The sequence below is a fragment of the Amblyomma mixtum genome, chromosome 2 (genome assembly GCF_055824585.1).
Source record: "Amblyomma mixtum isolate Tamu chromosome 2, ASM5582458v1, whole genome shotgun sequence".
NCBI classification, from domain to species: Eukaryota; Metazoa; Arthropoda; class Arachnida; order Ixodida; family Ixodidae; genus Amblyomma; species Amblyomma mixtum.
In genome coordinates, this window is record NC_143013.1 from 218,839,371 (window position 1) to 218,866,021 (window position 26,651).

General features: G+C 47.6%; 1 protein-coding gene across 4 annotated transcripts in view; it reads right to left on the bottom strand.

Moving 5' to 3' along the window:
- Positions 1-11,884: 11,884 nt before the first annotated feature.
- The window catches only part of Atg1 (serine/threonine-protein kinase unc-51-like protein Atg1), a 167,126-nt gene continuing 152,359 nt past the window's right edge, over positions 11,885-26,651 (bottom strand). For all 4 annotated transcript variants that reach the window (XM_089573116.1, XM_089573115.1, XM_089573117.1 and 1 more), the window contains 6 exons: positions 26,047-26,237; positions 24,157-24,285; positions 22,364-22,681; positions 20,748-20,861; positions 19,018-19,108; positions 11,885-16,520 (listed from right to left, as the gene is read on the bottom strand). In XM_089573116.1, the coding sequence (XP_089429242.1) occupies positions 16,447-16,520; positions 19,018-19,108; positions 20,748-20,861; positions 22,364-22,681; positions 24,157-24,285; positions 26,047-26,237 (917 nt within the window). In that variant the 3' untranslated portion in view covers positions 11,885-16,446. The remainder of the gene's footprint in view (positions 16,521-19,017; positions 19,109-20,747; positions 20,862-22,363; positions 22,682-24,156; positions 24,286-26,046; positions 26,238-26,651) is intronic.

Below are 26,651 nucleotides of genomic sequence, written 5' to 3' on the forward strand. Positions count from 1 at the left end.
ACAATTCCACGTTCAACACGTTGATAGGTATCGTGTTCCTGCCTTGCCGCCACCGTTGTCTTGCCATGCCGCCGGCGCGGCGGCGACGGCGGTGCCATTGACCTGCGGTTGTGGTGGCCAACAACCTCATCGGCGGGGGGGAGGGGGGGGGGGGGGGAGGGAGCCACCCATTCATGTCTTTATCCCACCATGGGACACAGCGATGCCAGCGAGGGGACCATCCCTTTCTGGCTTGACAAGGAGCGCCGACCAGCCGCCTTGAGGACTGAGGGAGGAACAAATTAAGCCACTTCCCAGAACTGAGAAATGAAGGCCGCTAACCCCACTGGTGAAATGTCCGGGCAGGTGCTTTGACCTTAGTGGACATGTCGTGGCGGAATATCTCAGACGTCGACTCGTTTCCCCTGGTATCGAAATGAATATTGCTCGCGTAAACGTTAACATTCAAAGATTGAGTAATGGTATAACGTCTATAGCGTTCGCCATTTATTTTTCAACAACAAAGCGGAAAAAAATTTTTGTGCAAATAAAATGAAAAATCGTTGTTTCTATTTTTTTTCTTTTTTTTATATACAGCAGTCTGTCCGCTCCCCCTAAAACCACTCTCTGTGACCGCCACTGACTGAAGTAATGTAAGGTTGTTAGTGTTGGTTATTTCTCTAAAAATGACGCAAACATCAGCGAATAGGTGAATATGAGAATCCATAAGAGAGCGGGGATCATTAATGTTAAATCAGGAACAGTACCTAGGGTCCAAGAACTGAACCTTGTGGACCTCCGGAAGACACCTCTGTAAAACAGGTGTTATAACCGATAGCAAAAACTAATTGTGAGCGATTAAGTAGACATTCAATACATTTCAATAAGTTACAGTCAATATTCAGATGTTTTAGTTTGTGATCCAAAAGGTTGTGACATACATCGTCGAAAGCCTTCGAAAAATCCAGAAATATACAGTCAGTTAGTGATGGTAGGTCTAGAATACAGTGCAATGCATGTGTAAACTATATTAATTGTGTTTCGCAAGAATAAGGTTTTCGAAAACCATGTTGCGCTGACATAAACAAGTTGTTCAATGAAAGGAAGTTAACAAGGTTGGTGAATATTATATATTTGAACATTTTGGGTCAAGTATTGGTAAGGGATACGGGACGATAATTAATAGGGGATGCTTTGCTGCCGGATTTGTAGACTGTAACCACCTTTCCGATCTTCCACTCAGTAGCAGCGTTGACTGGTCAATGCTGGAAAAGTTTGGTTAGTATAATGGGCGAATAAGCTGCAGTGCTTTTTAAGTAACGCAGTCATAACCCGGAGCGGAATGAACACTGAGTCCATCAATAAGCTTATTCACACCAGTAGGAGCAACAGTTATAGGTGGCATGAAAACATAAGTGGTGAGTTGTAGGCATATGTATACATCAGATATGGGTGTAAAGTTGTCAGTGATTGCGTGGTTAAGAATCGTGACCCAAACGTTGGAAGGGATGGGGTCGCCTAACGGGTCAGATAACGCAAAACTATCGTCAGTGGAAGGATTAATGACCCGCCAGAATTTTTGACATTGGTGGTTACATGTGAGTGGAAGTGCTTTTAGCGCTTTTGAGCGCCTGAACATACATGTTGGAAGCCGCTGAATACGAAGTCCGATCACTCACTAGTTGGCGAAAACTTTACGATGCGGTAGAGGCTTTCTTTTTGTTAGATAAACGTTTAATGTGATTATTACACCAGGGAGCTATTGAGTGGGTGGTGGCAGTGCGTTCAGGAGTGTATTGTTCTGTGAGTTGGGTGACTATAGCTGTGAACATGCTCCAGTTGGTTTGAATGCTGCGGACACCAAAGCTATGGGAAAGCATCGATAAAAAAAAATAGTTCATTATTTATCGCCTGATAATTTGCTCCGTTGTAGTCTCGTATTATTATTTTTTTCTTTTTGTTAGTGTTCGGAGTGGCTAGATTAATGTCAGAGTGCATTAGCAAGTGGTCGCTGATGCCTGGCAGGTATGTAATAGGTGAGACTATGTCAGATCGATTTGTCAGGATTAAATCTAGCGTATTCGCCGCGTTGGCTGTTATAGTCCCTTGTGAGCACAATTGTTCTATGAGTTGGGTGACTATAGCTGTGAACATGCTCCAGTTGGTTTGAATGCTGCGGACACCAAAGCTATGGGAAAGCATCGATAAAAAAAAAGTTCATTATTTATCGCCTGAAAATTTGCTCCGTTGTAGTCTCGTATTATTATTATTTTTTTCTTTTTGTTAGTGTTCGGAGTGGCTAGATTAATGTCAGAGTGCGTTAGCAAGTGGTCGCTGATGCCTGGCAGGTATGTAATAGGTGAGACTATGTCAGATCGATTTGTCAGGATTAAATCTAGCGTATTAGCCGCGTTGGCTGTTCTAGTCCCTTGTGAGCACAAATGCACTAACGAGAATACTGAGCGCACATCTAAAAATTCGCGACTTCGAGACGAGAACGGGGACATTAAAGGGGAGTTGGTATTCCATGTTATCTTCGAAAAAATTAGATCGGCAAATAAAACAATATTGAAATAGATCATGATGCTTTGTTTTTAAGTGTTTCCATAAAAAAGTATGGCAACAGATAAGGAAAGGCTTAGGTGATCGTGATCGAGGAGGTTAGAGTGAATTATAGTGCAACAGCTTGAAACAGGTCTTCACATCATTCATATGTACTGGAACATTGCAGGAGCCCGGACAAAGCAAAATTACACAAATTACGTTTGAATAGAGATCATGGCAGGAAAGTGGATGAAATATAGCTAAAAGAAGAATTGTGAACCGAAGCAAAGTATGTAATGAGCCGGAAATATGCCTATCAAAGAAGACACTGCACTGAGAAAATGGACAGCATGAAATAAATGAGCAGCACAAGTGCAGCGTACAGGCCTTTATCAAATAATTTATTTTTTGTTTATTTACCACGTCGTGGTAGTGTTAGCTCCATAAAGCATTATCAAAATTATCACAATTTTCAGTTTTATTTGCTTAGGAGAACGTTAGAGCAATAAGAACTTGGTTCATAAATGCACTTCAAATATTGCCATGTATGAACTCAAAATATGTGTGTTTATTTATAACGAAATAAAAACAAATTACATTAATTTTTTAACACGTACCTAAATAGATCCACTGGTTACAGCTTGCGTCAGACTTCTGTTGTGGTAAATAGGTCTCGCACCAACTACGGAACACAATCAATTGAGCACCAAATCATGTTGATGTGTAATTCTCATCCGTTTGTAATAGATGCAGCTAAAAATAGTTCCACGCGCAGGGGTTTTGAACGCATCTGTTCGTCTTTCTTTTTGTCTAACGTTGTGTCCTAGACGACAAAATGCTTACTTCTGGTTCCGTTTGATGTAACCCTGCTGGGGGGGAGTTCTATGATGCAATGGACTCATAGATCGTTCATCGTGGGATGTCGTGCGGTCTGTGTGGCATATCGTGCAGTCTGTGTGATATGTCATACAATTCGTATGATATGTCATACGGATTATGCGGTGTGTCGTGCAGATTGTGTGGTGTTCTGTGGTGGATGGTCTGTGGGGTTGTTGCGTCGTGGAGCTTTTTTTCAGCAGGGAATGCTATGTCGGTTCGAACAACCCTAATGTATTGTATTTCTGTACCATTTTTGTATATGATTTAGTGTGTATTATTATTTTATTATCTGTATATATTTACAAGAACTGTTTATGATGCGTCTGTTGTGCAAGTGATGGCAAAGACAGCCTTTTTTTGTTGTATAATCCAATACCGCTCCTGCTTCTGTACCCAGGCGAGGACAAGACCCAGTCAGGAGGTTCAGCACCTCCTTTTGTCTTGCCTCGTGGGCAATATCTGTATGTTGCCCGAAGGATGAAATAAAAAAAAAAATCATCGTACTCTTCGTCCTGGGCCACAAGAGCTGGGGCTTCATGAGATAATTATTACGGTGCATCAACGAAAATTTCAACATGCCATCAGCATGCAAAGATATTATACTGGCGCTGAAAAAACGGCATTTTTAAAATTTTCACTGGCAGGAGGGAGTAACTTTCTTGACTGCGCTGCTTTCTTCCTAAGCAAATGAAAGACGTGTATGCCGACCTCTTATACCTGTTCTGCAGCAAAAACAATTCGAAAATATGTAGCGTAAGATATAACACTAATGCACTGTGAAGCTTGATGCCTTATTGGTCCAGTAGAGTGGAGAGCTGGACGAGTTAATTGGTTCACGATTGTAGAAAGAAAAGCAGCGCAAAAGACGGGGACACAGTACTGGGAACACAGAATACAGGAACACAGAACACAGCGTCGTCCTGTGTTCCTGTTGTGCGTCTCCGTCCTTTGCCCTTGTTTTTTTTTCCTTAATTGGCCATGCACTTGTGGCAATTTAAGTGCACTTCCTGTGAATTTTGCACAAAAGTAGTGTATTTTTGCATTCACCTTTTTACACGCTGAGTTGTTTTATCTTTTGGTCACTTCAGAAGGGAGGAGTTAGTATAGAAGTAATTTACTTGGAGAATACAAGGAAATATATCTTGCGATGAATTTTCTCATATTTTAATTCTGCCTGATGGTAATGCATTACGCGTCATACGGTGTTACAACCAAACGCCCAGGGCTCTAAGTTGGGCAAAGCATGTATCATATATGTGGAAATGCGAATATGGCTGTGGTGCGCTGGGCGTCTTGCATGCACAGCAGGAAGTGATTTGTGTCTAGACCATCCAGGAGGGAATGTACAAGGACGGGAGGGTAGTACAAACGCTAAAAAAAAAGCTAGCTGGGGCTGGAAACGCGTTTTTGGTTCTAGCAAGTACCAACCTTGGGGAAAAGCAACCAGTTTTGGGCGCCTTGTAAGAAGAAAGGAAGGTTCTGGGAAGCGGAGGCAGGGCTGCGTACGGCGCACGCGAGGTCGCGGGGTCACGGAGTCGCGCGAGATGTCTATCTTGCAGCAGCACATCGGGAAAAGGTTAAATTCTTCCACTCGCCACTCGCAGCGTACCGTACCGCAGAGCCGGCAGCCTTCTCTCTTGTCCGCCTACCCGGCAGGAGCTACTCTCTCCCGTTCCGGCCGGGGAGACGGACAATAGTCGCGGGCGAGAGCGAAGGGGTGGCCCCCTCCACATGAATGGCATTAGAAGAATGTCACTGGCGCCTCCACTTAAAGGCCCGTTCACACTTGCGAGTCGCAGAGGTCGCGCGACTGTTTTGGTCGAAAAGCGACAGTCGCAAACGGTCGCCCTAGTCGAAAAGCGACAGTCGCGGGCCAGTCGCTCGCTGCTCGATTTTTCAGCCTCGCGACTGCGAGTCGCAAACCTCTGAACCAATCAGCGACCGAGCCAAGCTTCCGGCAACGACACCGCTCGCGGGCGCGCCGGGCGACGACCTGCGCTGCTCCCAGCGGGCTGCCGTAGTCGTCACTAAGCCTAGCCGGTTTCATATCGATGTCGCAACTGAGGGCGCTTCGGATCCTGGCCAGCGCTAGTAATTAAGATGCTGCTTTCGTCACCGCTTTATTGTTGACCTTGTATCATAATAATATCAAGACATGCTCGACTTCCGCGACGCCTTCAGCAGCGGGGCTAGCAGACAACAGTCGAGCCGCATGGAGCAGCAGCAGCAAAGCGGCTCTGGGAAGAAATTTGCTTTTGTCGCTGTTATCCCTTCTACCAGCAACTCGGTACTGGTCAGCGATCTTCAAAAATGATTCATTTTTTACATTCCTGTACCCAAGGGCTTGGTATGAACGCGAACAAGCAATATTTGCGCATTTTTGTGACGCCGCTGCGGCCGGCATACTGCAGGCTGGTAGCCCGGCCCTGCAGAGAAGCGCGCCTCTGTCATCATGACGCTTGTACGACCACGGTGCACATCAAAACTGTCACGACAACCTAATCTTCGCTCGGGTAGTTGTTCTACATTGTGAATAGCAGTTTAGACGACCGAGCGCGATGCACTGGAGGCGCGGCCAAAACAGACGAAACTCTCGAAAGCACGCGAACAACGTCATTCCCGAGAGTTTTCGCTTCAAACGAGAATCTAACGAGAAAGCGACCCGCTGGTCGCGCTTGCAAGTGTGAACAACGGTGTTGTCGAGCTGCTGCCTGGTCGCAAGCGACTGCTGGTCGCGGGTCCTTTGCGACTCGCAAGTGTGAATGGGCCTTTAAGCTCCACTACGGCTCAGCTCGTACTGGTTGCTGCGTTTCGCCGTAATTGCTTGTCAGTGAAGTGAACACAGCACCGTGCCTTCCCGTGAATAGTAGAAGCAGGGATGTCGCGGCCACATCGGCATTCGCAGGATAGCGCCGCCCTGTCGCTTATTTGCTCGCTTATCCTCTGACAAGTCAAAATCTTCCTGTCGTGGCACGCCATCCATGGCTTACGACACCACGTCTGTCATTCTCCTTCGTACTTCAAGCGTTTCTATTCTTGCTATGAAAGTATTAGCCGTTGCGGCCACCAATTCAAGCAGCGACAAAAATTTCAGCGCCGCAGGATTCGTAATGAAAGAGTGCCGCTCTTGTTTCGATCAAGCCATCATCAATGAACAACTTGCATATTTAGAGTGATAAATCTATACCTTTATGCATTGTGTTTTGTGTATAATCCCAAACTGTGATCTGGAATGCGAGGTCAAAATTTGAATGCCATTGAAATAAACTCATTTTCCTGAAATTCTCTTTTTGTGTCGTCGCCGCTTTGCAGGTCGGGCCGAGCACGAGCGTGCTCAGGGTCCTTCAGTGTCGGGCCGGGCTTCCTGTCGGTAGGTTAGGCCCCGGTAGTTCACTATAGGTCCCGGGCCGGGCGCGGGTTCGAAATTGCGGCCCGTGCACAGCTCTATTCAGAAACCTAATCACATTTCCTTTTGTGAAAAAAGAGCTATGTGCAGAGTTTAAATGGTGCAAGTATGAAGCTACAATGAAGTCAATTACAGACTTCTGTGCAGCAGCTAGAGGAATTTCAAGAGCATGCTATACGTGATGCTATACCTCAGTCACAATTGATGCAGTCAAGTATTATTTCGTATATTTTTTTTTACCCAACAGACATGAAATGTCTGAAGATGAATATGTACCAAACACATCGAAACATCAGTTGTGATGCCTGAAAAAAGTTGTACTGCAACATATAAATGCTCAAGTCTCGATAAGCAGGAATACTGAAGGGGAATAAAAACAGTTTTCTTTTGTTCGGGCTCACGCACCTGCTACAAACATATTCTTTATACATAGCAATAAAACTTGAAATAACTGTTTAAGAAAGCCTTTTGGTCAATAGTAAAGCTAAGTATGACTGAAAGGAGTCCGCAAGAAATGCACAGAAGCAGGCATGCAGTGTGACAGCGCAGCGCGACAGGTGCGCTTTTTAATCTCGCGCGCGCTCTGAAGAACATGGGTTTATGGTTTATTGGGGTTTTAACGTCGCAAAACGACTCAGGCTATGAGGGACGCCGTAGTGAAAGGGGTTCGGAAATTTCGACCACCTGGGGTTCTTTAACGTGCACTGATATCGCACAGTACACGGGCCTCTAGAATTTAGCCTCCATCGAAATTCGACCACCCCGACCGGGATCGAACCCGCGTCTTTCGGATCAGCGGCCGAGCGCCATAGCCACTGAGCCACCGCGGCGGGTCGAAAGACATGAGGCGAGCAGCCCCGTCCGCTGACGAGCGGTGGCGGGGAAAAATCTAGGGAAAACTGCCTGTCCCCAACCGGACATGACGTCACTAAATATTACGTGACCTATGACGTCACGCGTATGACGTCATATTTTTTTTGACCAATCAGCGTTTCCAGCCTGCCTACCCGCAAACGCTTGTGAAATACAAGGCTGCAACAGCTGAAACCATAAATTAAACGCAGGCTTCTGTCCTGCGCCTTCTCACAGCACAGCGAGCGCTCAAACTACGCGTTACACCCTCGTAACGATCCTGGGAGTTTTATTTTCTTGTGACTAAGTGTGAGGATAAGACTGCTTGGAGCCAGGCGGGAAGGTGAACGTGCTCAGGTACGTGCGGTGGCGCGCTGCATCCATGGTGCGGCAGACCGCGCATGCGGCACAGTCCAGCGTGGGAGTCGAGATAAGGCACGATTAATCCAGTGGGAGAGGGTCAATATAACCACGCGAACACTGCACAAACTATACCGCTGCGGCAGGATGGCTGCGCGGTGGCGAAGTTGGTAGAGCAGGCTAACCCATGGGCACTCGCAGAAAGAGAGTGGTGGGTCTCGGAAGGTCCTTCCCGCCTCAGACCGTAGTAGACGGCCACGCTGCCACCACCAACGTGCTGCAGTCGTCGGAGGCGCTGAGGAATGCAGGGTGCGTGCGAGGAGTCACCTATTGCCACGAACTCCGCTGCCACGAACGCCGCCTCTAACAGCGGCATCAGTAGGGCCGTGGAGCTGCGCAAAGGACTTGCGATGCGCAGCCGCGGCATCAGTTCCAAAAGGAATGGTGTGGGCACGCCGAGGTGCGCAGGAAAACTTCCGTGAATCCGTAGCTACGAAGTCCACGACAGCCCAGTTGGCGCAGTGACGAGAGCAAGAACTGCCGCGCGCTGGGGCTTGTGCTCGAACGACTGGGGCAGCGCGAATAAGCGTGCGCAAAATGGCGCCCGTCCAGCGAGGAAGCCGGGCGAGCGACGGGAGGCCATTACCGCACTTCTGCTAGACAGCGGCGCGGCGAGGAGTGCCGATAGTCGGAGACGCCTGGAGGGACCACCACACAATTTTGAAGTTGGGCGTAAGCTGGGAAAACGCTAGAAGACGGGAAAGATGTTGACCGCCGCTGCCGGCGGCGCGATGAAAATGCAGACCGCCGCCGCCTGCGTGCAGCATGGAGCCGACGGCCCCCGTGCGAGAAACGCATGCACCGAGAGAGATGCGGGGTTAACCGCTTCCTTCGGCTGTTCGAATGAAACTGCCGTTTCATCTCTCAAAACGACGAGTGCAAGAGCAAAACCTTCTCTCCCCGCAGCTTGTGGCGCGAAGGAGAGAGAAAAGAGAGCGCGAGCAGTCGATTTTTATTTCTTGTTGAAAATCATTGGTCCCAAAACGTTATGCCCAGTTACATTTCTGGGACGAAAATGCATTAACTCGCTTTTGTTGCTGCTTAACACTCCAGAAAAAACGTTTCTAGACCTTTAGTGGGAGCACTGCCTTTTTGCTTGTGTTTCTATGTCGTGCCTCTATGGTCTGGAAACGTTTGATAAACGTTGTACTGGGACTGGGACATTCCATCCTTTTTTGGAGTTTCTGAGGAGGTTATGTGTTTGTTGGGTTGTTATTGTGCTCTAGAGCGTGAATGCAAAAATGAATCTTGGAGCTGCAATAGTTTGCTCATGTGCCTGGTCTTATCTACCTCCAGTCTGACTTTTGGGCTCTCAGTCGTCGTGTTCAACTCTGACAGCAGACTTTGAGATCAGAAGGCCGTCACCTCTGTTTGTATGAGGCTTTGCATGTTCCCCTCTCAGCTGTGTCCCTTGTCACATGCTGAATTACACGTCATTTTCATCCTTCAATGCACTGCAGTTTCCCTATGTGCTGCATGCAGTGCATCTGGAAAAGGAAGGTCTTCTGGGAGCGATGGCAGTGAGAATGTGACAGATTGTGACTAAGTTATTCATTTCTTTGAAAAATTCTCTCCAGCTTGCATCAATGTCGCATTGTGGTATCAGCTGCAATTTCTTTCTGGAGCAAAACACGAAGATGAAACTAGATATTATTAAATGAAAGCAGATGCAGCTCACTATCATTAAAGACAATGCTTCACTGGACATTGCATTTTCCGGTAAGCAGCTTGGCATCCTGTCACGAGATCCAGCTCTACATACCTACATAGCATGCTCCCTTTTTGCATGCCTCGCGCTTTGCTTCCACCTTAGAGAACCTGGCACACATGGAGTGATTTCACCGGGGATTCCAAGAGGGGGTTTGCTGTAGGTGTACAGGAGAAGTGCTAGTCATTTTTAATGTCTTATTTGAGCTGACGTATCCCATAGGAAGAACGTTTATGCCTCCAGCATCCATGACAGAGATGGCGAAGAATTACTTAGTTCACATGACACAAGGACAACATAAAGTGTGTCGAGAAACTATGCAGCAGTTCAGACTACTAGAAATAAGCCTTATAAATAAACTAGCTGTTCAACACCACTCGCATAACGTAGACATAGAAAATGTTAAACATGTGCCTGTGCCCTAAGCTAATAATTCGCAGTCACCACGACGGCTCAGTGGTTAAGGCGCTCAGCTGCTGACCCGAAAGATGCGGCTTTCATCCCTGCCACGGCGGTTGAATTCTGATTAAGACTAAATCCTGGAGGCCCATGTATTGTGCGATATTAATGCAAGTTAAAGAACCCCAGGTGGTCAAAATTTCTGGAGCACTTCACTACGGTGTCCCTCATAGCCCGAGTTGCTTTGGGACGTTAAACAAACCTTAAAAATTAAATGCACACACCTAGAAGTCGCATCAGCTGGCACTGGTAGGTGGGAAGTGAGTGAGGTTGGAATACAGTAGGGCAATATATAAACCAGACAAAGCTTTTACCGTAGTGGGAAGCAGATTACAGGCTATAGGGACCCAATGTGCAATGCCTACAGACACGCCACAGTGGTGTCTGAAAGCTAGGCATCTGGGCCATAATGAACAATTCAACGGAGGGCTTCATATTAATATTGACTGCACAAGGCCATCCTATGCATCTAGCCTCCATCAAAGTGCAGTCACTGCGGTCAGGAACCAATCCCACAACCTTGGGCTCAGCAGCCAAGCACCCAAGCCTTGGGAGACCTACCCGGTGATGCAAAGCTGTACTCCTTCCTTCATTCGACATCAATAACATTTATTTACCAACTACACGAGTCGCAGTGAATGACAAGCTACCAAAGGAATTGTAGGGGGCTACAAGCTCCGTCATAAGAGTGTGACACGATTGGTGTAATGGGTTAATCCTCATATATGCAGAAGATCAATCCCCTATCTTACATTCATACCCCTCCTGGTACAGTGGTGCAGCGGTTAAGCGATGCGACACTAGCCCGTGATGGCAGATTCTCCCAGCGGTCTGCCTTGTGCAGGCCTGGTTGGTGTTCTTGACCGACCAATCATTAATTTAAATGAAACCTGCCACGATGAGCAGTTCGCTCACTATCCGGTGGGCAAGTTGCGATCACGCCACAAGGTCGCGTGACTTCAGTGGCCCACCTGCCTCCTAGGTTGCTGCTCTCTGGGCGCCACCTGCCAGAGTCAAGCTTCCGATTTTGTTGCTTTAGCAACACTATGCCAGGTTTTCGCCTCGTCGCGTAGCCGGTAGGCACAATGACCTTGAACCGCTGTTGCCTAGCAACTGTTTCTGCCAAGCTCCGCCAGGTGGCGTCGCCGTCATCGGCGCCGCTGCCGCGCGCGTAGTCGCTCGCTACGGCCAGATGCGTGCTCTCCACCGAGGTAGAGGGTGAGGAGGTGGCGCTTCGCGGGGGTGTACGCGCTTCGCCTCGGTGGAATCTTGTCGTTATGGAGAGTGCTAAAGAGAAGCAACGACGACAGGACCAAGCTAGAAAGAGACAATGTGCTAGAGAGACAGCAGAAGAACGCACAGCACAACTCGAGAAGTGTCGCAGCTAACGCAACTGACCAGGCTCAGCCAGAGCTAAACCATGCCTAACTTTTTCCCTCACAACTCCGACGCTGGATTTTCTGCATAACGGGGCCTTTAACGCTATCAAGTTAAAAAACGAATTGAGCCAGGAACTAGTGTTTCATGGGCTTTCCTTGGTCCTCTTGTACTAGATCGCAATATTTATAAATAAAATAAAAATAAAAAGATGTAGGTGACTCACTAACCAAGAATATTAAAGACAGAACAAGGCAAGCTACAGGCAGCAGACAAACTCTTTATTACAAACGACTGTACAAGATCAAGTCTTTTTTGTGAGGGTTTTATACTTTTTTTGCCTTCTGCTCCTCGAGCGGGAATAAAATACAAGCTTCCAAGGCAACCAAAGAAAGACAAAACAAGGACAACAATAAAACAGCACAGCTCAAAAGCATGCTACAATACAGTTTGCAACACTCTTTTAACTCAGCATGCACAACACAGTCAGTAAATGCACGCACACTTTGTCGAAAGTAGTTCATACAAGAAAAAAAAAACTGCTCAGGAGACATGCTTGTCGCAGTTTTAAAGCTTGCTCCCCCCTCCCCGACAAGCATGCTGGCACTCTGGCAGCCAACAAAGCCTATGTACAGTGTTCATTGTTGCATGTATACACAGCTATGTACAGTTGCAGCACAAAGAAAGCTGCTTCACACCTTCTGTCACTAGACACAGACCACGCACACATACCTTTTCTGCTCTAACGTCCTAACCAACCCAGCAGTCGAACAGGCACCACTCTCTATAGAGGCCAGCCATTTTTACACCAATGCTAGGCCATGACACACGTCAGCCAGGAGTGCACACGGATTAAATTAAGATAAGGAGAGTTCCAAACTGTGAACGCAGTGCTTGGTGATGACCACAAACAAAGGGTGTAACAAGTTTCTCAAACACAGGCTACTCCTTGGGGAAAGCATACAAAAACAGTGTGCCCTCGGGTAACAATGCCACAATCATCCACAGAGGTGGAGTTGGCAGCAAAGGATAGCTAGATCTTTGTAGATTGGCCAGCTGAACTTGCTTGCATTCTCAGAAAAGAAAAAAACAAGATCACTCAAAGAGATTTCCTTGGATAGTGCATATCAAAGCAGTCTGGCAACAATGAAAAAAATATAAACCATCTAGTACCTGAAGGTACTAGATGACAACAACCGCGATGACAACAGCTGGCCTCGTCAAACAGTGAAACCTGTTCGCAAAGTGACACACTGGCAGCATTTCTACTACACATGCAAATCCAAGCAGGCTCAGGTGGCATATATACTCCCTCGACGGCAAAGAAAAAAGGCCACATGGCATGGATTCTTAGCTTTCTTTTTTTTTTTTTCTCCCCTCTACATTCAGCATCGGTGATGCCCTACAGTTATAGTGATGCACAACCATTTGCGTTATTTATACAGTCTTATATAGCAGCAAAAAAGGAATTATCACAACACTTCCAAAACATTCACAAACAGCCTACAGCATTTTTTTTTTTATCCTTCTACTACGCTTTCCGAAAGGTACCCGCCTGCATTAAAATCGTGCTGTTTCCTTAGGTATATATACCAAGCAGAGTCACGAAGGAGTTTCTGCACGCTAGGCTCATCTAGCACAGACATAAAAAGAGACTGCCAGTAGTAGTGACCTCTACTTTGAAAACAAGACAGGAACACTAAAAAGGACAACAGGCGGCACAATAAAAATGATGCTGGCACAGACTCATGTTCACTAAATGAGATGGACGACAAGGACAATAGCTCCCATATACTACAGAGCATGACGTGTGCACACGGCGAAACGCTAGGGGCATTAAGATCAGTGAAGAACAGAGAGCAAGAAGTACCTCTTGTGCAAACTGAAATGAAGCCTAGCGAGTGTCTTGCAGTCCCTAGAACTGCTGCCCGGCGAGCTCAAACAATGCAGGATCACTATCGCCTCTACTGCACAGCTTCTAAGCGACTTCCGGGGATTACACACTACGATGGCCCAGCGCTACACCGTACATAACCCGTCCACAGAGCTCTCTGAGCACCTCGATGCTAAGCACAGTCACACTTGCGGCTATCAAATAAAAGACGGGTCAACTGAAAGGGACATGCCTAGGGGAACGGAACAAAACGACATAACCGCACATAATATACATACACACTACAGCAGTGGTGACTCGCTCAACAAAACAGGCACTTCCAAGACAGAAACAGTGCGTGGCACCAATTGCAAACCATGCAATTACACTTTGGTATATGGTATGTATTTCATCCACACGCTCTGCCATTCCAAAGGAACCTCATACTCGTTGAAAAGTGAAGCATGCAAGAGGAAGGGGATAAAAGTAAAAAAGGCAGAAATAAATGGCAGAATGAGTTTGTTTCAAGCTTCCCACAAAACATTTTTTTTTTTTGCCTTTTCTTTCGTTTCTTATAATCACGGGGTAAATAGCATTACATTCAGTGTGAATACAATGTACACAAGTGTTCCCGTCGCATCCCCTACATTTCATAGCGTGCGCGAGTGAATCAATGGCTTAAAAACAGGGTCTTTTTTCTTTTTTCTCAAAAGCCTAGCCCTGAAATAACAACGAAAACTCACGCAACCCCTGGTCTCCAATGTGCCAAGTGGCACCACAAATGGCACTTAAAAAAAAAACGGCCACAACTGCAGCGCTACAAGAAATCCTTCAATCTACGCCTCTCCACTCGACGCACTTCCTTTCCAAGATCGCTCAGAGCTGCTCCTCTAAAGTTGGACCGCAATCCACGTAACGGACAGGATTGTCGCACAGACTACTCCATTCTGAAAAGGCAAGTACACAGCATGGCGCAACCCCTGTGAACATTCACGGTCCTGTCTTCTCAGGCGCACTCGACAGTTGGTACACTAGGAAGGACCAAAATATACACAGCTTAAAAAAAAAATAAAGTTATGAAAAGTGCCCCGCTCCTGTTATGTTCTCAACTCTTCTTCAACAGCGAAAATGCCGCATTTTTGATGTCGTTGGATCATAAGTGCAAACATCCTTTGACGGCCACTCAGCGAACAGAACGCTTCTTCGCAATCAGACAGACTCGCAACACACTGAACCAAGTTACTCAACAGCAGTTTCACTTACTCCCTCTCTCAAACGTAATGGGGCCGAAAGCCATGGGAATAACCGGTAGGCTCAAATGCGCAACAGTGGGCTTCGATAGCTGCTAACTCGAGTCTTTTTAGGCTATAATCAGCCAACTTTTCAACTGCATGATGAAGCAGCTGAAGCACAACCCCAGACAGGACTGTGAATCATGTATCTGAATAAATGAGAGCGGGGAGTCAAAGCCTCTTCGAACCAGGGAAAAATGATGAATGGTCAGGGACCATCTCTATGTGAACAAACTGAGAAAGGAGGTTCTAGTTTTAGCTACACAACACAACTCCAGCTTTAACTACCAATCCTACGAATATCTCACAGTAGGCTTCACCGGCATTAACAAATTCTTCCCCTCTTACATCAGCTACAGACCAAACAGACAAGGAAGGAAATCAAACTAGGCCGAACACTCGAAGCGGAAACAAAAGTAATCCCCACCAGTATTCGAAGAGAACAAGACATGAGCCACACAGTCACTAGGAGCCCCGTGGCCTTGGGCTCGGAATGCACAGCGGTTCAGCATTCATCAACTGCTTCCGTCCTTCTCACTCAGGCTATCTGACTAGTCAACGCGGCAGCGGTAGAAAGCGCGGGCATGTTAAGGAGGAAGGGGTGGAGGGGAGCTGGCAGCCTGCGGAGGTTGTGACCCCTTTAGACACGCACAGCTTGGTCCACAGACAAACTACTGCACTGAACCAAGTGCCTGGCGCAATCAGCCTTGCCGCGTGCACATAATGTTTTATCACAAGTTTCCCCGCAACATCTGTCCGGGGTCGGGGAGAAAAAAAAAATGCAAAGAATAAGGTAAGCGCGGCAAATAAATTATTCGGAGAAAGGGGTGGGAGTGCTCTTGTAACTTAGATGCTGGCAGAAACGCTGGAGAAGAGAAGACAGAGGACCCAACGATGTGCAAAGCGAGGGGGTTTTTACTTGGCATTTCTGCCTCGGTTGCACAGTTTTGACTGTTGCAGCTAAGCTGCCAAAAAAAGGTTGCCTCTATTCACCGTTACTTTTTTTTTTATTGCGAACAGCCCATGAGAAGACTGGTGGCTTAAGAGGCTGTTTGATTGCAAACACCATGCCGCACTCACGGCAGCCAGAGTAAAATAAGCGAGAAAATTGCGAGTGAGCGAACAGTCGAAGCCTCGCATATAGCAAAAGTATGGGGGGAAAAAAATAAAGAAGTTAGAATAGCGCGCAGACCATGGCTAAAGACATGGAATCCATCATTATATTAATCAGCTGGTGCTTTTTTTCCTCTCTTTGCCCAAAGTTGCAATGAGCAGGCAAGACATCCTCATAGTGCAGGTTCACAAAAGAAATATGAAGAGGACGCGGCATTGTGCGGGATTCTTCTTTTTCTTTTTTTTCTTACTAAAATAGTGAAGAAGTGAGAAAGGTGCGCATGGAAGAAAGGGAAAGGACATGATGGATGGTTTTGGTGAATGGCTGACATGCAAGTTTGTGAAGACGAAGAAGTCCAGCTCTCCAAACAACCAGGAATAAAATTAAGGCGGCAGGCAAAAAAACAAGGGGCAATAAATGAAGGGTGATGGAGCCACCCAGCAGCAGCAGCAGCAGCAGCATCATGAAGCACGCCGGTGAGGGAGGATGAGGCGGAGGATGCGGAGAAGGATGCGGAGGACAAGTGGTGCCTTCTCTTCTTCCTCAGGTCGAGTCGTAAGCACACACAAGGCCCTCGCTTTGGAGCACGTAGAGTCGTTTCTCCACCGCATCCTTGTCTGAAAGGCCCAAATAGACAAAATGTTTATCAGTGTACTGTTTATCCACCAAAAAAAGAGCACACTAAGTGCTTACTGCAGTGCTCAAGCTTTTTGAGGTCTTAATACCAGCAATACTGATATCTCCACCCGGAGAGAAGATGAGTGATGGGTTCTCGAAGTGCATGGTTTGGTTTAGTTTGGTTTATGGGGTTTAACGTCCCCAAGCAACTCGGGCTATGAGAGACGCCGTAGTGAAGGGCTCCGGAAATTTCGACCACCTGGGGTTCTTTAAAGCACACTGATATCGTGCAGTACATAGGCCTCTAGAATTTCGCCTTCATCGAAATTCGACCGCCATGGCCAGGCTCGAACCCACGTCTTTCGGGTCAGCAGCCGAGCACCGTAACCACTGAGCCACCGTGGCGGCCCTCAAAGCGTAAGCTGGCATGTAGTATTTTCCCTTAATTTCCCCCATTTCCGTGTAGAATTTTTAGTACAACTTTATCATGCCCTCAAAACTCTTTTCTGTTCGTATGCACTGAAATATCGTGATCTGCATTCTCTCAATGAGTCAACAGATCTATTACAGAACACTGTCCTGTTGTAAGCATGGATAATGCTTGAGCACAATGACAGCTAAAGTTCATGCCTTCTTTTTTTTTTTTTTTTGACAGTGCTTACCGAGAAGTGTCAAGTGTTTCCAGAATTGTTTAATAAGTAACTTTCCAAGTCCCCGCGAGATTTTCCTGCACTCTTTATTCACTTATTAAGCACAGGCCTAGCGATGCTTCTAGCCATGCTGGCTGTATTCTGTGTTGTGCAAAATTACTGCTTTTTCTGCACAGACTAGAAAAAGTCAAGCTTTGCCGTCGTTACACAGAAAATCACATCCCTGTCTTAGGCCCAAACTCTGAAGCCTTCCTTGCCTTCGACCACTTCCTAACCTCAGCTTAGGAAGCTTTCATCGTGCCTCCTTATCGCAAATTATTAAGGGAGGAAGCAAGCACAACTCTGAAAGCTCCATACACGTCCTCAAGAAAGGAGCGCTTTCTTAAGTTAAGGAACGAACGCTGCACATCTAGGTTCGAGGGCACCCATCAATGCTTTATGCATATGCCTTTAACCAATAAAGGAAAGGAAATTTGTAGCACAATTTTAAAATTGAAGCACACAGGTGCTTTCTTCTAATTTTGTTTACTCAACGTAAAAAAATGCCACTGACCAGCGCAAAACAATGTGGTCTAGCAACACTGGCACGCCAGCGTCTGCCCATGCTACCTACCGACACTGTCGTTTTCCTCCGACTGTGTTTATGCTAAGCTCACGTCTCAACAGGCAACAGCACGCATGCAGAAGCGAGCATCAAGTGGGGCAGCAGTGACAGGTAGTGGTTGCCCAGGGGCAGGAGCAAAAAAAGAACGCATGACAGTATAACTTCGAGCTGTCTTACACAGAGGGCCCTTCACTAAGCAGGCTTGCCGGATGGCATAAGACGGCCTCACAGCAATCAAGGCTTTTTTACTGAGGTAAGGAAGGTTTCACAGTTTGGGTCTTAGGACATGATGAGTATCAGTGTATGCTTCCCAAATAAACTTTTGTACTCTCACTGCGTTCATTTTAAGCGATGAGACCTGCTAAAACCTGGTACCACAACTGTCGGCAACAGAGTGCAAACCAAACAGACCACGGAGATGAGTCTGCAGAAAAAAAAGCTACTTTAGTGGCATCTCTAAACCCAGAGGTGCCTCCTTCTTAAAACATTTCATGAATCACCTGACGACCCAACACACTTGACAATTACGGCAACGATCTTTATTCCTCTGCTCTTCCATCCTGCCTCCCTACGCTGCCCTGCCCCTAGTAACCTCCTGTGCCACTGCTCGCAACTAGGTCTGTTGCAGCAGATGTCTTCACCACCACACGCTTGTAGCAGACAGTCAACTGTGCTCCAGTGTTTGCCTCATCTGCCTACCCCAGGCAAAACACCTTTGGTTTGGTTTGGTTTATTGGGGTTTAAACATCCCGAAGCAACTCAGGCTATAAGGGGCACCGTAGTGAAGAACTCCGGAATAATTTCGACCACCTGGGGTTCTTCAACGTGCACTGACATCGCACAGTACACGGGCCTCTAGAATTTCGTCTTCATCGAAATTCCGCCGCCGCGGCCGAGATCGAACCCGCGTCTTTCGGGTCAGCAGCCGAGCGCCGTAACCACTGAGCCACCGCGGCGGGTCGCAAAACACCAATTCATATTCAGTTCACACTATGATTAGTACCTGGAGTGAGTTCATTTCAGAGCTGCACAGCGTCTGTCAAATTTCAGAGCTAACCAAAAGTTGGCAAAGCTGTAGAACTGCACACACGCTACTAGGGTACACCTATTCAGCAGGCAATAGGAAGCAGGCAATGTCGGAATATGGCCACAATCAGGCATCAACTTTCACGCGCGAGTAAAAGAAAACAACAGCAAAAAAAAAAGAAGAAAAAAAAAAGGGATGTGGGAAACCGGACTCACATCGGTTGAGCAGTGCCCTGTCTGAATCGTTCTCCACTTGTTGTGCCAGGCTGTGCAGAAGGATCTGGGCCGTCTGGTAACGCCTGAAGCACTGCACCCATAAAAAGTAAAGATAAACAAGACAACTCCAAGGGCATTTCCCCTCAACTCCCTGGCTATGGTGCTGGCAAAATGGCACCCAGAGGTATAGCAGAACCAGCACTCGATCTTTTTCTTAATTTAAGTAAAATGCAAAAATATGGCAAATGGACGGCGGCTACACAACAGACAATTTATATGGCACATGTCTGCTCTTCATACAAGCTGCATTACCAATTCTTCCTGTTGTAGTAAACTTCTGCAACAACTAACTAGACCATCTATCAGTCCTTTCATTGTTTTTTTTTTTAACTACTGTCCTTACTTCCTGACTTTATGGCACTACAGCCACCCCCGCTGCAACGAATGCCGCGACAGCAAAGCTTCCGCTGAAACAAAGTATTTTCGATTCCCCCCGTCAGCAAACCATGAAAGGCAGTGCAATTATTTCCCCCCACAAGAAACAATTTTTAGAGCAAGGTTCCGGCTTCAATAAATTTTTTCTGATAAGTAGCCACTTTTTTTTTTTGTGCATCCCCATATGCCCAATCTCGTTAGGTTTCACTGAAAATGGCTGCCGACTCAGTCTACACTTTCTATAGCACAACTACACTACCTGTAGAATTGTAATTAATGTGCAAATATGTGCACATAAGGTAGCGACGAGAGGCGGGTTCTAGATTTTTTTCGCTCCCTTTGGAGATGAAAGAAATCATAATGGAAATGAGTTCTGCGTTATTTTGGTGTGAAGTTATGTTGATGGAAACTGTGAGAACATTAAACAATGTATGATAGGTACTAGCTAGTTCAGAGCGTCTTTTCTTAAGTACCAGTGTGGAGCACGTTAGACCTAGCAACACCGAGCAAGCGGCACGCAACAATCTGCTGTCGCCTGGCATGTTGGTCGAGGGCATGTTGGCACTGGCAAGCATCGCGATAGCGTTTTATTTTTTTCTTTCCATTCTAGTGAACCCAGGCACTGACCTAGTACAGGCACGGCAGCGTCAATGGCAGTGCGACAGTCGTTCTAGGCGAAGTCTCAACAGAATGACATTGTGACCGCATGTTTGTATTGCACGTCGCAAAATGTCTTTCCAGAATCTGAGCAACATTTATGACATGTAGACTAAAGCATAGATTTCGAGGGGCATATGACGCATTCAGTGGACAGCGATGTAATCGAATGTTTACCTAGTCTTTGCCGAAACGTCTCCAAGCACCGCTGTAAAAGCAGGGATGCTTTTATAATGCATGTGGCAAAAATGTGCACTTTGAGAGCAACTAAAGCGGGCGTGTTTATTACGCGAATACGTCCATTGCCCGAGGCTTTCGGAGTAGCACCACGGCACTCATTTCGAAACAGCGAAAGACCAAAGCTGACAGATTTTTTTTTGCAAACAAACGCTGTTCATGAACTATCCAGACCAATCCCTCAGTGTTTTGGCCAGATTTCATGACAACGAAGCTTCTGCATCAGCAAAATTTTTTGTGGGTGCCATCAATTTCGTTGTAGCGGGATCAAACTGTACCTACGAGCCCAAGTTACTTCTGTGGCTAAAAATTTGCTCTCTAGCATGATTTGCAAACAACAGGCAGGCATAAGGTAACCCTAAACAGCACACAACTATGCTGGGGCCCAAGGGTGCACTTGCCTCTGTGAGGGTGGCGGTGACTGCCTCGCGGCTGTGCTCGCTCGACGTGCCATCGAGGGCGCCCGTGTACTCCTCCGTGTGAACATACAGCTCACCCATAGCAGCCGTCTGGCACTGAAAGGTCAACAAATGCATTGCAATGGCTCAGACCACTGTTTCTCAAACAACTCCGTGGGACTCTGGTTCCCTAGAGTGCGTGTTCCCCAAGCACCCACTATACTCCGTTTCACACATAGCAGGCAATGCTGCCAAAGCCAGCGCACCTGTTCGCGCAGGCTAAGTATGCACGCAAAAAGTAGTTCACCATGCAACCAAAGCGAACACAAACATATTTCGAAGCGACAAATCTTAAGTGCCGTGACGGGCACCTCCTGGACTTTTTTTCACCTCCTGCCACATTTTCGTCTTGCCAGTCGTCAAGATTTCGAGAAGCAAAAAGTACACGTGGCGGTATGATACGTGGTTGGTTGGGCGAATCGCTTCTACTAAATCCGGGCCCAAAAAGTAGTTCACACTCCGTGAAAATTATGGCCAGAGAGCCCGAACACTGAGCGCCTCACAGCTTCGACCATGATTTTCAATGCTACCACATCGTTTTATACCGCTCTTTGTATTCGTCCTGTAATGACGAAGAAGTGCCCGCACGGCAGCGGGACTGCTCTCGGCGAGCGCGTGCTTCCTGTTGGTGCTGTTGGAACCGCTGACTGTCGGTGAACGCCGTTGCGCGCTTATTGCTTTGTGCCGTGCTGTGTTTTGTGTTCTGTGCCCGAAATACCCATTACAAGTGGTGGAGGTGGACTCTGATCCCGTCCTGGAAAACCCAGTACAGTCCAAACAATGACCGGAGTTTCGAGAAAAATGAATGATACGTGGCGGAGTAATATGGTTTCGCGGAAGCACTACTTCAGCAACCTCCGCAGCGCTGCCTGCTATGTACCGCGTGTTCCGTATTTATCTGTCCCTGTTACGAAAAATTCCGCTGCGCAATCTACTGAACTATATGGGCTCAAAACGCCGACTCTAAGGTACCTTATGATGGTCTTCGTCTTTCGATAAGTAATTTAACATCTAAAATTGCCTGCATTTTCAGGAATCGGCGAAAAACTGCATTCAGCTGCGGCAGAACTTTTTGTCCAGGCGAGCAAAGAAGCCAGTTTGACAGACTGCGCCATCTGACGAGCCGTGTTAACTTCAAGGAGCAGACGACACACACATCCGAAGAAACCGCGCAAGGTGCGCATTCCCGCCACAAGCCGTGACATCGGTTGCCTCACCGCTTGCCAGATGGTGCAGCCTGTCAAAGTGGCTTCTTTGCTCGCCTGAACGAAAAGTTCTGCCGAAGCTGAATGCAGTTTTTCGCCGATTCCTGAAAATGCTTACAAGTTTAGATGTTAAATTACATATTGAAAGACGAAGACGAGGAAGCTACCTAGTAGTCGGCGTTTGAGCCCATATAGTCCAGTAGTTTGCGCAGGAGAATTTTTTCTAACACGGACAGATAAATATGGAACAGGCGGTATGAAACGGAGCATAAACACTCGTAGAGCAAAGCACTTCATGCTTACACCAGAGGGAGTGCCCTTTTTCTAGCACTGCCCACCCACTGAGCAGCTCACCATGTCGATGGCGTAGTTGTAGAGCAGCCGATCGGCCGTCAGTGGGGGTGGTGCCGATGAGCCCGCAGCCTGCAGCACCCCCTGGTGGGACAGCCGACGGCAGCAGTCCATGCAGCGGTGCAGGGTCTGCTGCATGCCCCGCAGCAGCTGCCGCACACTGGACGAGGCCCGCAGCCGCCGCTGGGCCACCTGGTCTCGGGCCAGGTTGAGGGCGGACGCCAGCAGCTGCACGGCCCGCACGTACAGCACCAGCTGCTCTGCCCGCCTGTGGCCCTCGCCCAGCGCCCTCGCCACCTGCTCCTCCGGGGAGGTGCAGCACTGCCAACATGGATGGGGGAGAGGAGGAAACACCGCCGTTAACACCCCATCACAGAGAAAACGGGGCTCAATAAAAAGAGGAGTGCATGTCCGTTTGATGAATGCACTCAGTCTCGTACCTAGCGTGCAAAGCTAGAATGTACAGCATGACTGGCCACATGTTCGAGCCCATTCACTCTCAGTTATTTGTCATTAGTGGTGCACACAACTGGGGTAGCACAACCATCAACACTGTGTAAGAAGGCTGATGATACACTCCCAAGCCCTTTTATACATGACAAAATACTGTTGGTGGTGCACTAATAATACTAATAGTAATTAGTTTTGCACTATAATATACTATAGTTACTTAACTTCTGTACTTTTTTTTTTCTTTAAACTAAGTCTTCATGGAGGTGGAGGAGGGGGCGGGTGCAAATTGTCCAAAGATTTCGCAAACACGTCCTAAAAAACTCTCCAAAGGTCATAAAACACCCACCAACCATACATGGCAAAATGACTTTTTAAATTAAATTACACCACTAATTTCTTTGTAATAAGGGAGTAATGACCCACTGGCATCTACCTAAGTGCAGCCATATGGCTACAAAGGACGTCAATTTGTCCTGGTCCGGGGTTCGAACCCGGGACCACCGCTTCACCGGAGCAGTCGCTCTACTAATTACTCTCCCTTATTACAAATCTACTCCACCTTGGGGGATTCCCCTAAAACATTTGACCAATACTAATTTCTTTAAGGAAAATTTCTAAAACGTAATTAAATTACATTACCGATTAGAGCTCACAAAAAGTAACGACACTGCATTACGATTACTGTCAGAAAGTAAGTGTGATTATCTCTAAAATACTTTCTATTCTTCGCGCATGCAAAAAAAGTGCACTGGATGCAGCTTATACAAGCATATCAATCATATTTCGCACTTTACTGCATTGTAAGAGTCGATGAATTTCAAAGTGGGGTTTAAATTTTTGCCTGCTTTGAGGATAGGTGCCCTTCGTCATGCCAAGTAGCCGTTCTACTGATGCATTTTAGGGCAGCCCTGTCTTGTGCATGGTGAAATGCTTTATCAGCCTTGGGCACAAATAAAAAAATTGTAAAATTGCGTGCCAGTATGTCAGTGTTCATATGAAGCCTCAGTAACTATTTAGCTTTCCCTTTCCCTCAGTTCCAAGGCGGTGGTAAAGGCCATGCGCACACCGCCACTCTCCCGCAACAGGCTTAAGCGAATTTTAAAATTACAAATTGGTCCACGAGAGGGCACAGTGAAGTGCACACATGCAGAGAAAAACAAATAGAAAATAAAATCGCAAAGCGACCTTGCAGCTGGAAACAGGCAGGCCTGGACCCCAGAACCACCCAGTGAAAAGATAGGAAGGAATGGAATGTTAGGCAGAGGGAAATGAGTTATGTGGTAGGGGTACTGATAGTTTCGTTTCCTGCCCAGCGTGCCAGTCCTTGCTCAGTGCCAGCCTACCTGTCGCCAGTAGACGGACTCTGTGAGGGCCGCAGCCAGGGGCTCCGCCTTGGACCGAGCCAGCTCCACTATGCACCCCACCAGGGCATCGATGAAGTGCAGCTTGGCAAGGGTCTCATTGTGCTCCCTCTGCAAAAGGGTGGGCATGTACTAATCTTGAGTGATTGCACATGCTTTTGAAAACTCTGCAATAAAACCACCAAGTCGCAGTCATCCCATTTAGTGCAAGGTCACAAAGTGGCTCAAATAGCTGTACAGAACGGGCAGCTACATAGGGGCAGTCAGATAACCCGTCTAGTTGGCAGCGTCATCGCATTTATCTTACCTGTGTCACAATAATAAGTGAACATTTTTGGCAAACCTAAACAGAGTGTGCCTGTGAAGAAGCTTTCCTCACGTATGAATTACAAAGTGTGCCAAAGCTTCTGTGGTGGTCTCCGCAGCCTCAAATACCGTATTTACTCGCATAATAGGTGCACTTTTTTCCAGAAAATCCGGCACAAAGTTCGGGGTGCGCGCCTATTACGCGGGGTAAAATTTCCGGGAATTTTTTTACTCGCAAAATTGAGCATACCGCATAAACGCACTAGTGTACGGGCCGCACCCCGTTTTCCCGAAGAAAATATTTTCAAAATATCCGTGTAGAGGCCGCACCGAAACTTTCCACGACCCACGCGGGAATAGCCTTCGAAATGCACGCGCCGAGGCCTCCGCGGTCAGCTCCGGCTGTGCGCAACGGGCGCCTGATCACAGAGGCCACACATGCGCACAGGAGCTTACAGACGCCGCCCACGGAGGGCGCCCGAGGCCAAGCTTATCATCATCATCATCATCAACGTTTTCCTCCGCGGCGAGCTTTCGTTATCTATATCGCCATCAGCATCAGCATCACCAGCTCCACTTTTTTTTTGTTGTTGTTAAGCACAGAGGAAGATGCTGTCAAGTGCTGTGATCTGCGGTAGTGCGTTAGTTCATCGTGGTTTGTGGCTTTGCCGCCGAGTGTTGCTGTTTTAGCTCGACGGGCAAATACCTTAATAGCTACACGGCTGGGAGTTTGCTCTCGAACACGGCAAGCGTGCGGCAGGTCGGAAATTCGACGTGGCCGAGAAGTGCGGCAGTTGCGACTGTGGCGTGCCTAAATTTTCGTACGTGACTCCAGGCGCTGAGGTTTTCGCGGGCCTAAGTCGTTAAACGTTTCCGGCTGAAGATGAAGCTTTCCAAACAGACGTTTAATGTGAGCATCCCTGAAAACTGTGTGCAGCTGTTCTACGCGATGTCGCTGTACGTGCTGTGGGTCCGCAGCAGCTGCGACGGCAGCAGCACTAGTGAGGACTAGTAGTCAGTTCAGCAAAAACTGTTAAAATAAAGACTGGGGGGCGGCGAAGCGTTGGCTTGCAATCGTGTAAATACAGTATTGGTCACAGTGCCAAGTTCGGGGTGCGCCTATTATACGCGGAAATAAAAAAATCTGATTTTTCGCGACCAAACTAGGGGTGCGCCTATTATGCGAGTAAATACGGTACTTTTACAGCGTTTCCAGCTCCCTCCCTCCTGCCACCTCAATCAAAAAAATTAGGCGTGGTTTAGCTCTGGCTAAGCCTGGTCAGTTGCGTTAGCTGTGACGCTTTTCGATTCGTGCAGCGTGTTCTTCTGCTGTCTCTCAAGCGCGTAGTCTCTTTCTAGCTTGGTCCTGTCGGCGGAGAGCACGCATCTGGCGGGAGAGAGCGACCACACGCGCGGCGCCAATGACGGCGACGCCACCTGGCGGAGCTCGGCTGAAACGGTTGCTAGGCAACGGCTGTTCAAGGCCATTCGTGCCTACCAGCCACCGGCTATGCGACGAGGCGAAAACCTGGCGTAGTGTTGCTAACGCAACAAAGAGAGACTCACATCCAGCAGGGTCTCCTGGGGCAGCTCTGGGGGTGGCACAAAGTTTGGTGGCTCGCCCGTGGGTGGTGAGGTGCCAAAGGGGAAGCAGCAGGGGGCCACTGCGGTGGCCCCCGGTGAGCCCAGTCGGCCACCTGGCCAGTCTCCACTGCCCGGGAACAGGGCACCCATGCTGCCCGGTGGGCTGTACGAGCCTGCACACCATGCACACTCCAATGTTGAGAGCATGCACAGGGGAGTCGGCCTCTCCAACATGAAAATCACTCGGGGCAAGATCCAGGCTCTTCCACAGGCCACAACATTTGGGAAATGCAACAATAACACAGTCACATGCAACAATAGTATGCTGGGCTCAGCACGGCAGGTTACAGTAAAAGTCTGTGAATAATAAGAGGTTTTTTTTTTTTTTTTTTCAGATTTTAGCATGTCAAATCTCCATCTCTTATTGCTATATGTGGATCAAACAATTTTCAGCCTAAATCCGGAGTTCTGGTTTTGTTATTCCAGCGAGAGGAGGCACTATCTAGCGGTGGCACAGGTTGGTAGTTTTGATATCACTAGGCCGACCTGACCTCGCAATGCCCACTCTTATCAGAAGCAGGGCGACC